We start from the raw sequence: 17,075 nt of genomic DNA on the forward strand, positions 1-17,075 counted from the left end.
TGGGGGGGGGGGGGGGGGCGGGAACCACCAAAAAAAAATCCCCATGGGGTTAATGTTGGTGCTGAGATGAGCATCAGCATCAGCGTGTGTGCATTAGACTAGTACGTTCGTTTGTGCGAATCAATATGGTATCACGAATGATACCGTAGTAGCAAGTAGCGAGTTAGCTTGCCTTGCCTTGCCCTGTTGCTACACAGAACGTCTATGCCGTGTTCTGTAGCGGCGGTGAAGGAAAAGGAAGGGAAGGTGCAAAGGGAGGCCTAAGATTCTAGTATATATGTATAGTTATCCAGACAAGAAAAAAAAACGATGGGTGTGGAAAAGGTGTGTGTGACTTGTAGCCAAAGAAATGGCGGTGGGATGAGGCCCCCAGGGTCCCGGCAGTGTGGTTACAAGGCTTTGTATGTGTGAGTGTGAGTGAGCATGCTGGGAATAGACAGCGCTCAAGTGGAGTATGGTCAGCAAAGTAAACAAATTAAAGACTGGCTGAAATCGGTCCAGGGAATTTAGATCTCATGCATGTTGGGTCAGCGCCAATGGGGGGCTTGTTTGCTTGGTGCTGCTGGTTACTTTGCTCCCCGAGAGATAGAGGGAGCACGAGATAGATGAAAGGGAATGTGGGTGTGCAGATGATCGAGTAAGCACGCATGTTGTATGTGTTACTAGAGCTATACTTGGGGGAGAGAGAGAGAGAGTGTGTGTGTGTGTGTGTGTGTGTATGAACCACCAGCTCGGGAAAAAGGCCGTTAAAACCAACCCACCAAAGGACCCTGAGCGTTACATTTCGCAAACAAGACAAAAAGAGTGCATGCTTGGCTAGGCTGAAAGCGACAAGTGGTGAGCAAGGACGTTTCCTCTTTCTTTCTCTATCTCACTCCTCTGTGTCAAAGGAAAACAAAGAGTGTTACAAACGAGACTTATGCACAATGTTCCCCCATCCCAAAGCAGAAGGTCGAAAAAAATGGAGTCCCCATTGGCGAACGAGGGCTTTTTGCATAATCCTTCCGGGAGAATACTGTATGGGCAAGAATGGTCATGTGTCTATTGGTCAGTCGGCAGAATGTTTTGAGCAAAAAGACTTTCACGGGAACGGACGGGCTAGACGGTTGCAAACTAGCAGTTGCCGTGCAGTTGCAGCTTGCGTGCCGCTGCGCCTGCGCCTGCGCGCGCGCGCGCCCCCCTCTTGCCATGTGTATGCTTCAGGTACATACCGTACAGCGGGTGGGTGGGGGGAGGGGGAGGCCTCGTCAACCACTTCAAAACGCCTCATCTGTCACTGCCGAATCCGAAAAATAAAAAGACGGCGACCCCACGATGACTCGGGTAAGCTATGATGATAAGCGGGCACACGTGGGAGCAGAACGTTACCATAGGAGCTGCGCTAAGCAGGCGGGCGTTGTGCATGTGAACGATGCGCCGGACCAGGGTAATGAGCCTGGACTGGCGTCGTTGGTCCTCTTCACAAAGTCGGCGCGGTGGAAGCAGAGAGCAGCATGCTACTAGTAGGTTTCAACCGGGCCAGAAAGCGTAATGAGCAAAATGGCGGTTGCTTGTGACCTTTGACGGAGAGACCGGCGCCTTGGTCCGTCGACCTGCTACATTGCCACCCACGACCCGCGCTCCTGCGGCTTGTCGACAATGTTGGTTATCAATGTGTTTATCAATGCGCGGACAAAGCGATGCGACCTGGGGTGTATGGATCTGTGTCTCTGTGAATATATCTGTGTGTGTCTGTGTGTGTCTGTGTGTGCCGCCCAGCATGTTTGTTCCCACTGGCCAGGGAACTGGGAGAAAATGTCTTGTTTGGGCATCAACATTTGATTCCTTTGGGCAATCGACGATGGCTGGTTTTTTTTGGAGGCCAGAAAGAAGTCCCGGCTTGGTGGAAAAGTCAGCATAACGTATTTCGTATCAATTCGCTGGGAGCAAAGCCCGCCGCTAACGGGGAAGCACAGGAGACAATGCGATTCGTGTAAAATCCCTCACAAATGATTCGTGCCGCAAGGACCGGAGACTAGAAGAACGCTCCCCCCGTGCACTAATGAGTTGATCAAGGGCTTGGTCGCCGCGATAGGAAGGCTTTCCTGTCCTTTTGAGCGAGGTCCAACTGTCGGTAAGATTTCGCAGGTACATTGTCGCTGAAACTCTCGGGTAATAACACTGCGGCACAGAAGGGGGGGGGTGTCACATGCACGACGCTTGTGCATATTGTTGCACTTTGAACGATGATCAAAAGGTATCTAACCTGAGTAGCAGCCCACTCCGCCGTATTAAAGAATAAAGTTGGAGTTATGGGTGAGAGGAAGGGAGCACAGGGTGAGAGGTGCAAGTTTATTCGCCAGGAAAGGGACCAGATTTGGAGCAGTGCTGCGAAGATCGAACATGTGTAGTCGGGGACTCGACGCGCAAGAAAATACGATACAACAACAAAGCTGGGGGCCCGTTGCGTCGGCTCGTCGCAATGACCGATGATTGCGAGCGACCCCCAGTCGATTGGCCACTCCTCCTGCGTAACCATAACAGCCACGCGACGCCTCCGGAGGGCGGATGTAAGCCCCGGTCCCACAAGAGCTAGACCGAGGACCGGATCCAAGCTGTCGGGGCCATGGGCATCCAGCAAAGTGTCCGATGGTGTGGCACTGTCAAGCCGCCATTGTGGTTGCAGTTGCATTCCCCCTGTTCCACCTTGGAGGTGGGTATGCGTATACATGTGTACATACATACAGGAAGGATGCGCGCGCAGTTTGGGCCCTCTTTGCAAATACATGGTTGCGCCACCCTGAGGCCGCGGGCGAGCAGCACAACAATGAGTAAAAAGATCTGTGTGGCGCGCGAAAGGATGGGTTATGCATTTCAGCTGGCGCCGAGCAATCAAACGACAATGGCTTTGCACGGTACTTTGTGGAGTCGCGGACGGCATGCTGGTGGTTGCTTTGGGCGGCGGGATAACACAGGCTCATGTCAGCAATCTGCTGGAAAACGGCGATCTTGCCTATTTCTTGTAGCAGTGCTGTAACAGCGGGCGAAAAAAAGCAGTCAACCCTTGATGCCCAGGCCGTTGTCGTCGACAAGTTGTAGGCCATGCCGTAAAAAAAGGTCCAAATAGTTCACCTACTATACTACGACCCAAACTCTGCCAAGTTGCTTGAGAGTAATATTTTCTTCTTCTTTCATTTCTATTGATCCTGCATACGGAGGGTTGCTGATGGCGCCGTGGAACGACGGTTAGTCTTGTCAAGTCGGTCGCTGCTGTGTCTTGTAGTGGTCAGACATGGGCGAGTAAGTTTGGTAAGTGATGATAGCAGCACATCGGAAAGCCATGGACATGTGAGTCGTGACAAAATTCGGGACCCAAAGTTAGTAGCTGAGTGCGCGCGGGGGATCCATTGTCCTAGTTGTACGTAGCAAAGCAAATCCAACTTTAGATCATGGTACAGCATATCAGCGGTCACCTCACACTCAGTGTTAGACGCTGAAGGCGACAATGCACACCGCGACTTGATCACGCGCACGTAGTTCTAGTGACTGTTTCTTCTTTTTCTTGGCCTCGCTGTGCTAAATGCCTCGGTCTCGGGACGATATTGCCGCGGTGACTGTAAGGCTGGAATGGTCGGTTATCTGGGGACTGGGCAAAAGAAAAAGGGACAGAAGCAAACGTGACGGGCCTTGGATCCGATGAACCAGATGTAGCGAGAGCGGCTGGGGTGCGTCAAAGGCTTTTTTTAATGTTGCAGATGTTCATGTATGATTTGAACCGGTGTGGTTGGAGTCGCTGGGCATCGAGTGCGGTGGCGCGCATCGTGAGATTGGGGTGGCTTAGGGGACAGCAGCAACCATGGACAAGGAGGGATTAGTGGACAGGCACCGGGTCATTGAGAGCCATGTAGAATTTGCAATGTTTGGCTAGCGAAACAGTAGTTCCCGATGTACAACTCATGAAACAAGCGTCACGCCGCATGTAGCGACGAGGAGCAGTCACACCTGATGGCTTTGTGGCTTTGTGATTCGGCGGGCCGCCGCAGATGACCTCGAGAAATTGCGGTGCAATCGACTGACGTAGCATGTCTGCCAACTTGGACGGTACCAGAGGGACTAGGGGGCACAGAGCTATCTTGGCAGGGTACATGGCGCTACCCCGACATCTGGCTGTGAGTGTCTGGGGAAAATGGTTGTGGTAGAGTAGCAGCAGCAGTAGTGTTTGTCGACAGCCGGCGTCTTCACCCGGTGGCGACACGGGGCGTGTACCTCGTGCGCGGTGACCCCTGCGGGCGACCAACGCATCCAGGAACCTGGCGAACAATGGGTCGAGTATTCACAGGCACAGGGTCATGACTTTGGGCAGTGCACCAGATGGCAGCGATGGCGGCAACGATGGCGGCACTCGAGGGCGGCAAAGGGGGGAGAGCCACATGGCTGGCAGGCAGACAGTTGCAAGGGCAGCGGGCGTCTGCTACTCGGAGTGCTGCTCTGTTACTTGCTGCTTGCTACTCGTTACTAGACGGCTTGACCGCCCAGCGGACGGCAGAAGTCAGGTACCCCGTGATGGAGGTACCCTGGTGCGGGGAGAGGTGTGATTAGCGCAAACGGCAGAAGCGAGCAGGGAGTGGCAAACAGGGCGAACGAGTACGGGGCGGGGTGAGCAAGGCGAGTATTATGAGCGTGTGTGAGCGAGAGTGAGCGTAGAAGACAGCTAGGTTTGGGTTTGGTGGTGAGGCTGGCGGGCCGGGGGAGGCTTCTTTTGGAGGTGTGGAGGCAGCGTGTGTGTGTGGGCGTGGAGAGGGTACTTCTCTGCTGCCATTGACTCAGGGTTCAAAAGAGGCGCACTGCCGGGCGAGGCAAGCACATGGGCGATGGGCAAGTCGAGGGGGCTAGAAGCGTGCAGGGGCCCTGTGTCGGAAGAGGCGAAGAGGGAAAAGGAACGCAGGCGGAAGACAAGGGTGGCTTCCGCGGGGGAGACCGCTATGCCGTAATGGGCCTAGCGCCTCACATGGCACGCACAAGATTTTCCATGCTGTTGGCCGTAGAGCGGCTGAGTCAGCGGTATTGTAAGGTATCATCTTGTATCGCGGTAATGTTCTGGGGCGGGGGCGCAGGTGACGACGAGCCCATGGTGCAACGGATCCGCGAGCAACACTCGACCCAAGACCCACGACCCACGACCTACGACCCACGACGGGAGGCAGACGGTGCAACCAGGCGGCTACGTCAGCACCGCACATGTCACGGCAGCCAGCTGGTTGGCCGCGGCCGCCACAGCGTCGACGATTCATCGGCCGTCGCGAGCGCTGGGCGTGGGCGTGGGCGTAGGCGTGGCATGAGGCATGAGGCATGAGGCGCGAGGCGCGAGGCATGAGATGCGACATGAGACAGACGGTAGACATGACGAGTCAGGGCGACATGTTCTGGAAGTCCCACAAGGGGAGCGCAGCCTGGCCAGCCCGCACGTCCGCCGTGCATGCGAGCGAGACATCATGTGCCTCCCCACGCCCAGCCGCAGACCCATTCACATCACAAGAGCCACGCGCGCGGCGGCGGTACACGGGGGGTGCACGCCGTGGGCACACCTGGCCCAGGTGGCGTTGGGGGCCCTGGATGCGTTGTTCCTTCTCTCCAGGGCAGGCCAGGCGGGCGAGGGAGGGAGGCGGAGAAGGCAAGGCGGAGGAGGCTGTCTGCTGCTACACCACCTGCACTGTCCCAGCACGTCGTAGTGTAGTAGGTACCGTATGCCCGTCTGGGCATGGCGAGCTGGCCACGAGCGTCGCAGAGACTGACGCCATGGGCCACGGGCTCAGCGTGAGAATCGGCCAAAGAGCGGTAGAAAGGCCGGACGGGCTCTGGATGCAATCTGCCGGGGGTGCTCCGGCGGCCCTTATCCTAGGGCTAGGGATGCATGGGTAGGGTAGTGGGAGGGAGGGAGGGGAGGGGGGGGGAGGGTGCGTGCAAGGGAAGGGAGGTGTGGCCCAGGTCGTTGCTCTTGCTCTGGCCCACCCCTGTCGCTGCAGTCCGCGCACACGCTGTGGGCTTTATACATACCCAGATCCACTCCCACCTGTGCTGCCACCAGACGTTGCCCTCTCACACACCCACACACCCACACACCCACACATACATACTACACCTACCCATTGCCCACAGTACACTCCTCTTCCACCATCAACACTACCACCACAGCCACCAGTAACTCCATCCACGCCATTCCATCCATGTCTCCGCGATCCCTCTAGTCCCGCCGGCACTCCCTCTGCTCGGCTCTTCTCCAACTCTACCCCATTGACGCAATCGCAACTAAAGTAAACCGCCCACCTCCAAGAACCACGACCACGGAACCACGCCGTCCCCACTGCAACTCCCCCCCTCCCCGCCACAATCCCCGTCCCACGACCACCGACACTCGCTCCTGCACTCTAACCTCCACACTCGAGAGACATGCCTCTCCGCGCCGAACGGCCCATTGTGCGCGTCGAGCCCAGCTCCATGCGCACCATCGAAACCAGCAGCACAGAGAACCTCTTTGGCCTTTGGTCTGGTGAGTAAACCATGCAAGACCGAGCCACTGCAACCCACTGCAAACCCAAGCCGCTGGGAATTGCAGCGGGACAGCAGCCTCACCACCACAGACACACGTACTAACACAACTGCAACAGTCTTTGCGCGATGCTCCCCAGCCATGGAAGACGGCAAGCGCTACGAGAACATGGCATGGCGTCTTTGGTCCCGCGAGACGTTTTGCTGCCAGCCTGATTCGCTCACATCGTCCCGTTGGTCGCTAGGACGTCGGCTGTCAAGCAGCGCCCCGGACGTACCCGAACTCTCCACCAGCGTCGCTTCCGACGAGTCCAATCTGGACAGCGCAATCACCTCGGCCTCCCGCTCAGACCTCTCTGCCTCTCGCCCCGACCTTCGCCGCCACGACTCGGCAACCAGCCACGCCCGTGGCAAGCACATGACTCCCATTGGCCTCGAAAAGGTCGTCAACTCAATACAGGAGAAGAAATTCATTGAGCCCCTCTCGCCTCTCCCAGCCGACCTCGCCGCCCCGATACCCGAGCTCAAGCCAGCCGAGGAAGACACGACGCCTCGCAGCGCCACTCCCCCCTCGCATGCCCGCCCCATTCCCGAAGCCTCAACATCGACCGTCGCCACCAGCGTCGGCTGCGACATCATGAGCCCTGTAGTCGGCTCCGAGGCCAGCACCTCGACCGACGTGAGCGAGCACAGCGTCGTCCGTGGTTTTGAGCCTGGCCACATCTCCACCTCGATTCGCTCGAGCGCTAACCTGAACCCCACCCCCATCCTCAAGAAGACGTCCAGCTTCATCACCAAGCCGCTGCCCGCAAAGGCCGACAACACCAAGAAGAGGCAGCCCATGTTCACACTCGGCGGATCCTCCGAGGAGGACAACTGCAGCTCCTTCGAGGCCTACTCCATGGCCCAGCGCAGCTCCCTCACCGAGCATCTGCGCAAGGCTGCTGCCCCCATGCGCAAGACGACTTCGTTCAAGACTGAAGTCAGCACCCGCACCTTCCAAGACGCCACCTCTGAAAGCGAGGCGGCCATTGAGAGCGACAGCGAGGATGACATTGATGAGAGCGCCATTGAGGAGGAGGACTCCGATGACGACGACTGGGAGGACGACGACAACGAAGAGAGTGGTCCTCCTAGCGTTGCTGACCGTACTCCTCTGTTCCAGCGGGTCGACTCCAAGCCTGACCTCACCTCGCGTCGATCGCTCCTCACCACTGCTCTTCATCAGGATGACCGCGCATTGGCGCTTCAGAACGCCGCATCCCGATCAAGCCCTGCCATCCGTCGATCCCGCACATCGACGCCAAACGGCCCCTCCACTGGCAACTCACCCCACGAGGATAGTGGTCTGATGATGATGCGGTCCCAGGCCTCTCGCCCCAAGCCCATCATCATGACCACGTCCAACGTCCACCCACCTGCCATGTCTCCCAAGACGACGAGGCGCAACATGCTGACCTCGGAGTTGACTGGAAGCTTGAGGCAGAACCTGCTGTGGGAAAGGCAACAGAAGAATGCCACCACCAACGCAGTCGCAAAGCGCCAACAGAGTGCTGCGAACCTGCCTGGCCTGCGCCGAGCAATGACGACCGGCGACGTCAAGGGCCTAAACAACAACGAACAACAATCACAAGCCAAATCATCGGCCTTCAAGGATGACAGCAAGCCCAGTAGCACGTACAACCAGTTCTTCGACTCTGGGCTTGGCGATTACCACAAGTCTGGATGGTAATCAAGCATCATTCTTTTTTGCTTTTCAACGTTTGCACTTCTAGCGGCATCTATGGTTTGGCATTGAACCAGGGCGTTTTTGTGTTCTAATTATGCTCTTCTTTTTTGGTTTTTCTTTTTGTTCTCTATTTTACCTTGCTGCTCGTCTTTTATTTTGTTTTTTTGTTCCAGACTTTTTTATTGTTTGGCGGGCCGCCCAGTCGAGTGGACTAAAGGGTGGGCCAGCCGATCCGGGGTAATGTTCAACCCAAAAAACTTCTGATACCATCAGGGCTTTGAGTATGCCCGACGAGGCTACGAATTTCTTTCATGCAGTCATTGCGTTTGACATGGGATTGCGTCTTCTGTATGTGGAAGATGGGTCACGGCTCACGCCTATCTGGTCTGTACTACTATCACCTGCAACTGTACTTTTATCGGGCTGTTTGCCCGAGCCACTATACCCTGGAATGGGACGGCTTTTGCGGAGCTGCCCGATGATGGAAATATCCTCGCATGAAAGATAGCAGGTATTTGCCTACATAGGTACTTAATGACAAAAAGCGGATTCTTACATTACTCAAACGTTCGACCCTACATTGCATGTGGCGTGCCTCTTCGGTGACTTGTGATGATATGATGATAGCTATGGGCATGAGCATGGGGAGGGGCCGCCGGTGAGTGCGATGCACGAGACACCGAGGCAATACTTCTTGGGGCAGTTTTTTTGATTGAATTCTGTCGCAATGTCAGGTGTCCAGGGATTCAAAGTCCCAACAAAGAGACACATGCTCGGTTTGGAGCCGTCTGTTTGGTAGGCCTCTTTACCGCTCTTCCGTATCATCTACCAGAGCTAGGTAGCCCAGACGAGCGCTTATGCACGCTTTGATGTAGGCTTCCCTGCGGCGCGCACTGAATACCACCCATGGCATGCAACACATGTCATGACTTGGATACTTTGTCATCTATTGTAACAAGGCAACCGTGGACGGCCGTTGGGGACATGAGTAACGGGCTCACTTATTATTACAGATATAGCTCTTGGCCCGGGTGACATGTGGATAATAATGAACAGACGGTCTATTTTATGACGAAAAGCTGCGCCTCACAAAATTACCTCTGGCACTAGCAGACAAGGCCGTCGCGGCCAGTCTGTATCTGCGAAACCGGTTCCCGCCTTTGTTCGGGCCGGCTTCCTGTCCACTGTGACTGCGGTGTGTTGAGACGGCGTGCCTCACCTGTGCTGCACCGACTGCAACTCATCACCGGAAGAGCAGGATAGCCAAAGTCTGTGTGTACTTGGAGTATGACCGTGGGAAATCAGGAGGTCGTGTCTCATGAAACACACGCTGCACTCGATATACGCCAGCAATTGTTTGACGTGCATCATCGTGGGATCGGCGGCGGGCGAGACTGGACTGTTGCTGCTGCTGCTGCTGCTGCTGCAGCAGGCCGCACCGCTCATCAGCCTTATGGCGCAGGCGCAGGCTGTGAGCCCAAGCCGACCACTGCCTTCGCCCATGACACACTCCCACACACGGCTTTGTCCTCCTCTGCCCACAACACCGTGTCCATCAACCACAACGGCCTTTCTGCGCAATCAAGCAAGGCGTGTCCGGATTGATGACAGTGACATGCTTAATGTCCGCGACATTCATCCCGCTTGCGCCCACACACACGCACACAACGTCATGCCTGCAATGACTCCCACGCGCCCCTCCCCCATCTCCCCGCCGCTTGTCCTGCCCTGCCCTCGACACTTCTGCTTCGTCGCCCCTCACTACTGTAGAGTACTCTATTGACTTGCCGTCTGCCTACGCAAGCCTCGCCAGCTGACTTGCGGATAACCGTCTCGCCAATCTTCCCCTTCAACTTGGTCCAGCAAATGGGAGCATCCACCCCGGATCGTACAGGCTCAGCTCAGCGGGCGGACCCAGTCAACCCGCATTGTTGACGCCCACCCTCTACCGCTTGCCCCCCTCCCCCCGGAGGGCGTTTGATCATCTGGATGCTAAAAAAACAATCCTCTGTGTCTGCATTGGCGGACGGAAGTGCTCTATCAGGCACCCGCAGCAACTACCCCGCGGCAACCAAGTCGGTCTGGAGGTTGATGCGCTGGCAGTTTAGCGCCTGCGAGTGGTCATCTGAAGCCATACTCGACGAGTTATCTTGAAGATGATTCAGCCTCATGTACAAGGCCCCTTCCGCCACGCCAAATGCTCCCTGGCTATACTTGTGTCAAGCGTCTGTCTGGTAATACGCTGACAGTCCTCGTCGCCGTCACCGTGATCGTCGCAACCGCTCCTCGCTACGGTTGGCAATCACCTGGGACCGGCCCTGTCCACCCTTTTATTTGTTGCTCCCGTACAATGGAGGCGACATTGCTCGTCACATGAACTCGCATAGTCACACATGTCCCATTCCACAAGTTGGTCGTATACATCCATCCATACGTTGGTGACGTGCTTCTTCTTTTGTGCCAATTACTGCTCGATGCAGACCTGGCGTCCTGCACTCGCATTCGACTAATAACATGTTGAAATGCTTGTCTGAGTACGATGAAGCGGGTGATAATCAACTGCCGCCATGCGGCAAAGCAATACTCCACACACACACTGCCTGCCTGCGCCGTTGACACCACCGTCGGGTTTGCCCTGCTCAAGCGTCGTGGCCGCGGCTTCATACCCCATTGACTGGACACACAGAGTATTACACAGCGCCAGCATCTCCCGTCAATACATGCCGCATTACACCGCTTACGATCATCACTTCACAGCCTACGACTCTTGAGAGACAACAAGACCTAGCCCAAGCCACTCGTCTCGCATACTACGGCTTACTACTCCAGTTCGTGGTACCATCTACCGCATCCGGAGCAACAGACAGGGTGCCAGGATACATACATCAAGCCCTCCGCACACTTGCCCCACCCCCTCCTCGGCGCGTTGACGCCGTTACTCACCAGTGCCATGAGTCTTCGGTCCTACCGCCTCATTATCAATTGTCCAGTCTGCTTGGCACCACTTACTACTCTTTCGTTGACAAGTACCAAGGACGTTCCGAAAGCTGATCGTATACCCCAACTCTTTGTCGCAAGAAAAGAAAATGAAACCCCAAAGCACATGCATGCCTAATGGTCTTTGTCTCGCCGCATCCACAGACACCATTGCAAAAAGGTTATTGACCCAATATTATGCAAGCCTCACTTCGGAAAGTCTTGCTCCAAGAGCATATACATATTAATCTTCCCGGGCCATCGAGGGCTCCATGGCTTGAAAGCACAGAACCAGAAAAGATACCCCTAACGTCGTACTCCTTGAGAATGACTATTATTTAGTATCTTCTACGTCACCCTCTAGCTTGAGACAGGCACTTGGCCAGTCCAATGTTATAGCTTTAGCTTCATCGCTTCAAATGCAATTGGTACCTCTTGATTGACAACATTGCTAACATCAGGCGCCGTTTGACATCCCCCTAGTCAGATGGTCTGTGGGCTCGATCGCGAGCCCACAAACTTTCAGGGAGATCTTGCAGTTGTATCTCGATGGATCATCGCGAACAACCTGATCAGAACCACATGAGCGGCCGCATCAACAACACGAGACGCACCAAGATTGCTCTTCTTTTTTTCCGTAATCTTGGTAACAGACAGATGTAGACTCCACTTGGATAGATCTATGCCAAGGCCGGATCTAGCCCTACGCCCGCCTACACGCCCCCATAGCCTACGTCACTCAGCCCCCAACTTCCATACCAACTCGGACGACTTGTTTTCACACATTGGCCCATTGACTGCAACAATGGATCAAAGCTACCGGCCTGTGGTGGCCTCAGCAACGCTCAAACGTCCGAGGTTCCATGACGAGGGATCCCATAACATGTGTTCATGAACCTCTCTCGGCGGTGAGTACAGTTGGACCGGGATAGGCCTGCACCGCACAAGTACACCTACCAAAGTACTTTCGGCTGTTTTTGTTTTTTGCAAACACCGAGGCTTCTCTGATACGAACACATGGGCAGTGGACTGCTCAAAGCCCCGTGTCTGAAATATGCTCCGCTCCCAAGAGCTGGTTTCCCGGCATGACGTTCTCGATCGCAAGCACCCTTTGCGATTCACAGACTCGGTCGTGCACCTGACTCGGCCCATGTCGCGCCCACGAGCCCTGCGATAAAGGACATGGCACACAATCGGCCTCGACCAGATGCAGCCGGCATCGCAAGTTGAAGAGATCTCGGATGTTGGTCATGGAGTACGAGGCAACGACGATGCCAGTTGGTGGGAGAAGAAACGGCTTCATTTGGTGGCATGTAAGACATGTGGCTTGAATCTAAAGGAGACGCCGTTTTCTTGGTACCCTACCGACAAGGCGCAACCTACTACTAGGAAGCGCTTCCCCGGCTTCAGGTGGCATGGCATCTATCTGGGACAGGCCTCCTTGTCCAGGGAAGCTGAGATTCCGTTTTAAGCACACGGAGCAAACTCCGGAATCATGCCATGTTTTATTACCGACCCTGATTTTTCTTGGACGATTTGTGACAGACGGAAGATTTATCAGGATCAGGTGCTTCGAACGTTGCAGTGGCAGGGGTTTCCCCACAAGTCAATACCGCGCCCTCCCGAGCTCAACTTACGCGGCACGTTCGAGTATCTTATACGCAGTATAATAATACCACTGATCTCAAGCGCGTATAATTATACTCAGCCATCGGCCGACGTGTCTCATTCTTACAGGCAAGGGGTAGGACGGCGACTGGACTAAGCCACTAAGTGCGCGCTCGTCGGGCGCTGAAATCACGAATGCGAATGGTGTTGGAGTAAGCTGCGATGCGAACCGAAAAAAAACGCACTGCCTGGCAGCTGGCCATGTTCCCTGCTCCAAGTCTGCCTGGCGCATGGCCGGAAGGATAAACGAGTCATGAGAGCACTTATGTGGTCTCTCGTGTTGGGCGGCGAGCCTACGTGCGTAGCTGCTGCCGTTACATGTGAAGCCCAAGAGCAAGGGGTGCTGAGATGCTTCGGATGAGACTGTTGGGGCGCGGTCCGACGTGCTTGTCCTCGGCTCTTGCCCATGCGCTGGCTTCATTATCACTGAAAGACTTCCTGGTTCCCACGTGTCAAGACAATCAAGTAACGCCAAAACCCTGAAGATCTCCAAATCGGCGACGAGGCCGTTCCAAGTTTTTACCACTACTAAGCCTATTTGTGTTCCAGACATGGTGCAATCACCAGCGAGCGGAACGTTGATTAGCTTCCCCACTGGTCCTTTACCCCGCAAGCCCTCTTTGGATATGGTTAGCTAGACAAACTAGGAAAACCCCGACGCGTTTTACCAAGGCACAGCTTGGAGCGAAGGCTTTTGAACATGTCAGGTGTTGATGACAAAACTCGGGAACGGTGGTTACAGTTCCCCAGACGGGCAACCCCAGACGTGGCACGTCGACCAGTTTGTGATGACAAGGGGGGAGTGACTGGCCCACCCCATGCACAAGCGACGTCAACCAAGATGGTCGCACCACTGTTTCCATGGATCTTCGCTGCTCGCAACTTAATCCACCACTGATACTGTCGTCATCACACCCATGCCCACAAAAGTTCCACTCAATTGCCGAAACCCCCAAAAATCTGCCTCCCCACACATCCAAACACACCCCTTTTTTTTGTAACGATCACGGGGCTCCGCAAAAAAACAAAAAAAAACAAAGGTCGCTGGTCGATCTTTTCTGGGGTCAACACTTGGACTCGTCACGAGCGGCCATGACGTACATCTGGAGAATGCAGGTACCACCACTGCCGATCGTACATTACCGAATGCGGCAATCCGGATAAATTCTCCACTCAGCCTTGCCGCGTAAACGGTGGAAGAAATACACCTAGTAGAGCGGCCTCGTCAGCCTCGTCTGCCTGCATTGAGTTGGGGCAAACATGTACGAGTAGTGTACGTACAGGACTAACTAACCATCGCCACACACCACTGATAGCGTAGCTGCATCCGCAAATGCAAGCTGCAGCACTATCATCCTGTCAAACAGATATCACATCTCCCCCATTATTGATATGGCCCAGCTTTTGCATCTATTCCTATCTGCTGACCACATATTCCACATTTCCTATCTTGGCATTGGTACCGGATACGTATCACGCCACTCTAAGGTAAGCTCATATCACAAAAACACCAGAAACTTGCGATTGTAAATCTCCTCTGTCGTTGAAACGGCGTTCTCTGTTTGATAAACGATACCCCTCTCCGCTTTCCCGGAGACATTCAACAAACTATTTGAAACTAAAGTGTCAAGCTTAACCCGATCAACCCACATATCCCAAAATGGCGTAGCCCGTTGTTTTTCCATAATAGGAAATTGCAAATCGGTATTGAATGCCCAACACTCACTGTACACAAACGCGCCGCCCGCTTACTATTCGATTCAAACGGGGGCAAATATGTAAAAACGTGCGTGTGCATGTTTCTGTGTTTGTAGTAGGTGACGCCACTTGCCTCATTGTCCGTCCCTCGATTTTTTCTATCGATTTTAGAAATCCGAGATAGCCGGATTCAGAAACTTTGACGACACATACTCATCATCGCTTCATCATGCGAGCGTCAATAACAATAAACAACAACTCTTCTAGTCGTGAATGACGCGAGGGAAAAAATAGAGATCTTTGTTGGGGAAACGGGATTACGATGGCACACATGCATATGGGTAAGCTTCGCCCTTTTGGGCTTTGTGGCTTGGTTTTCTCGGAGCGGAGGCTGCATGATGCACTCACATGTTGTCTTGTGTCGACGACCTTTTTCTGGCGCCATGTGCCGTTGTTGCCTAGATGCAGATGGGCGCTAAGGGTAGCCGAGCTCTGCCGATGTATTTATATATGTATGTAAATAGTTACTGTGAAAAAAAAATTACGTGTAGATGTGGAGATTGCAATAACTACTGTAATATTCACATGTGTGTGTGTGTGTGTGTGTGTGTGTGGAGTGAGGTAGGTACACCACACTTGGCATACCGATTGCAACGCAAACCCACCTTCACATTGCCCTTTATTCCCCCTTCGCCATCGAATAATCCTATCGATCCTAACCAATTACAATACTCCAATCCACAGTTCAAACTATCGATTCTTAGTATCCCTATCCCTCGGACAAATATCTCCACTCCCCAACCCCCCTTCCATCACATGTTCTACAACTCCCATAAGTCCAAAAAAAACCCCCGCGTACGAGAAAGCAAAAACAATGCATTCGCAACCCGTGAACCTCCGATACCAGACCCCACTTTCCTACCCGCTCACCCTTCTACACAGACTTCTAGACCTTTCCCGACCCACAACGGGTTCGAGAAAGCCCAGTTTTTTTCTTCTCTTGCTTTCTTGCTTTCTGGGTGCGCAGATGGATCTGAGACGGCTTGTGCGCCTCAACATATTTCCAAGTTAAGATAGTATTGTATGTCGTATTGTAATGGAGAGACGGGATAGGATGGGGTTGGGATTGCATGTTTGCGGGACACCTGCCACGCAAGCAAGTGTGGGGACATCGGAGGTCGTAGCCCCCCCCCCCCATGTATGTTGTGGGTCGAAGGCCGGAGGGCCGCAACCGTTTGGTCGGAGGTCCCCCTTCAGCTCAGTCCTACTCTACAAGGTATAGGTGGTAAGTTGTGCAAAGTGGGTCAATAACAACTACGAAACAATAGCTACGAAAGGGAAAAGCACAGATGGAACTTGGGGGGGAGGGGGGTTTGGTCTTTCACATGCGAGGAATGCATGGAGTGCTAGTGTGATACTGTGCCTGGCTTAGTACGGTCGGAGGTTGGGGGGGGGGGGGGGAGCGGGAGGAAAGGAAGAAAAAGTCGGAGGTCGGATGGGGTGCGATGCGGTAATGCCCGATGTTGTGGGTTTTGTGTGCAGGGGTAGGGGGAGCTTCTCAACAAGAAGGGTGGCTGGATATTTGTGGAAGGGGCTGTGGAAGGTTTGATGCTTGTGGTGAACGTGATGCTGGAGTTTTTTTCATTGGGAGGCGATTACAATCGGTAAGCAGGGCCAGTTGAGAATCTTTCCGAGGTTCTTACCGTAAGCGGCGTTGAGGTTGATGATGGATGTAGCTTTTTTCTCTCTCTCGGTTCACGCTAGAAGGTTGCGTGGAAGCTCTGAATCCTTGTTTCTTTCTTTGTTCTGGTTCTTCGCTTGTGGGGTTGGGAGGGAGGAAGATTTTGTTGAATACCTTAGCTAGATGGGTTTTTTGTCCGATGTGGCGTCTGCCATCTTAGCTACAGGGCTATGGAGACGGGTAGTATGCATTGCTTTAAGCGCCAGGATGAGTAGCCGGTGAACCCACATTTCCTTTTGAACCGTTCGTACTTATGTTTTTTTACTTGAAAAGAAACGAGAGTGTGATTGTGGTATGTAAGCATGACACTGAGCATACGACTGATAGGATGGCCCTTGCTTCTTCGTCTCGTTTCCCCTACGTCTCAATTGCTCTCAAATACCCAAGTCTCGAACTTAGTCATGCTTTCTGATGGGAAACAAGAAGCGGGAGCTGGGTCTAGTCATGTATTTCATGTATGTACTGTCTTCACTACGTAGAAGACATGTGTGAACATTGTGGAGTATTTCCCTTGCACTTACTGAATACGCAACTTCATTGGACATTGTGATATACACCCATCATTCCCAATTTACAACTATATATCCACATGCCGAATCACACACACATTGCTGTATCCGGTGCAAACCTAGTTGCAGTCATCCACCGTACCTGTTAAACACATGGCATCTTCTACACTTTTACAGTGGCAACAGTGACGTTACGTAACTTTACTTTTTTTGTCTTTCATCTCTCATA

The 17,075-nt window shown here is 53.8% G+C and overlaps 7 protein-coding genes across 7 annotated transcripts; 4 read left to right on the forward strand and 3 right to left on the reverse strand.

Moving 5' to 3' along the window:
• Positions 1-1,473: 1,473 nt before the first annotated feature.
• On the reverse strand, positions 1,474-2,695 carry COCSADRAFT_324681 (uncharacterized protein). Its single transcript, XM_007702007.1, has 2 exons — positions 2,246-2,695; positions 1,474-1,878 (listed from the first exon to the last, which is right to left on the reverse strand). Exons 1-2 carry the CDS (start codon positions 2,669-2,671, stop codon positions 1,510-1,512), a joined length of 795 nt encoding a protein of 264 aa, XP_007700197.1. The 5' UTR covers positions 2,672-2,695; the 3' UTR covers positions 1,474-1,509.
• A 1,108-nt stretch (positions 2,696-3,803) lies between these two features.
• Positions 3,804-4,256, reverse strand: COCSADRAFT_36962 (uncharacterized protein). Its single transcript, XM_007701645.1, has one exon. It carries the CDS (start codon positions 4,124-4,126, stop codon positions 3,851-3,853), a length of 276 nt encoding a protein of 91 aa, XP_007699835.1. The 5' UTR covers positions 4,127-4,256; the 3' UTR covers positions 3,804-3,850.
• Positions 4,257-6,059: 1,803 nt separating this feature from the next.
• COCSADRAFT_142868 (uncharacterized protein) lies at positions 6,060-8,420 on the forward strand. Its single transcript, XM_007702008.1, has 2 exons — positions 6,060-6,526; positions 6,645-8,420. Exons 1-2 carry the CDS (start codon positions 6,427-6,429, stop codon positions 8,255-8,257), a joined length of 1,713 nt encoding a protein of 570 aa, XP_007700198.1. The 5' UTR covers positions 6,060-6,426; the 3' UTR covers positions 8,258-8,420.
• Positions 8,421-9,541: 1,121 nt separating this feature from the next.
• COCSADRAFT_357380 (uncharacterized protein) lies at positions 9,542-10,333 on the forward strand. Its single transcript, XM_007702009.1, has one exon. It carries the CDS (start codon positions 9,573-9,575, stop codon positions 10,035-10,037), a length of 465 nt encoding a protein of 154 aa, XP_007700199.1. The 5' UTR covers positions 9,542-9,572; the 3' UTR covers positions 10,038-10,333.
• Positions 10,334-10,445: 112 nt separating this feature from the next.
• Positions 10,446-10,751, forward strand: COCSADRAFT_36966 (uncharacterized protein). Its single transcript, XM_007701646.1, has one exon. It carries the CDS (start codon positions 10,452-10,454, stop codon positions 10,629-10,631), a length of 180 nt encoding a protein of 59 aa, XP_007699836.1. The 5' UTR covers positions 10,446-10,451; the 3' UTR covers positions 10,632-10,751.
• Positions 10,752-12,907: 2,156 nt separating this feature from the next.
• On the reverse strand, positions 12,908-13,622 carry COCSADRAFT_324706 (uncharacterized protein). The gene has a single exon (XM_007702010.1). It carries the CDS (start codon positions 13,449-13,451, stop codon positions 12,915-12,917), a length of 537 nt encoding a protein of 178 aa, XP_007700200.1. The 5' UTR covers positions 13,452-13,622; the 3' UTR covers positions 12,908-12,914.
• Positions 13,623-15,151: 1,529 nt separating this feature from the next.
• COCSADRAFT_36970 (uncharacterized protein) lies at positions 15,152-15,777 on the forward strand. The gene has a single exon (XM_007701647.1). The coding sequence runs from the start codon at positions 15,182-15,184 to the stop codon at positions 15,671-15,673; it is 492 nt and encodes a 163-aa protein (XP_007699837.1). The 5' UTR covers positions 15,152-15,181; the 3' UTR covers positions 15,674-15,777.
• Positions 15,778-17,075: the final 1,298 nt, after the last annotated feature.

The sequence above is a fragment of the Bipolaris sorokiniana genome (assembly GCF_000338995.1).
Source record: "Bipolaris sorokiniana ND90Pr unplaced genomic scaffold COCSAscaffold_7, whole genome shotgun sequence".
In the NCBI taxonomy this organism is placed as follows: domain Eukaryota; kingdom Fungi; phylum Ascomycota; class Dothideomycetes; order Pleosporales; family Pleosporaceae; genus Bipolaris; species Bipolaris sorokiniana.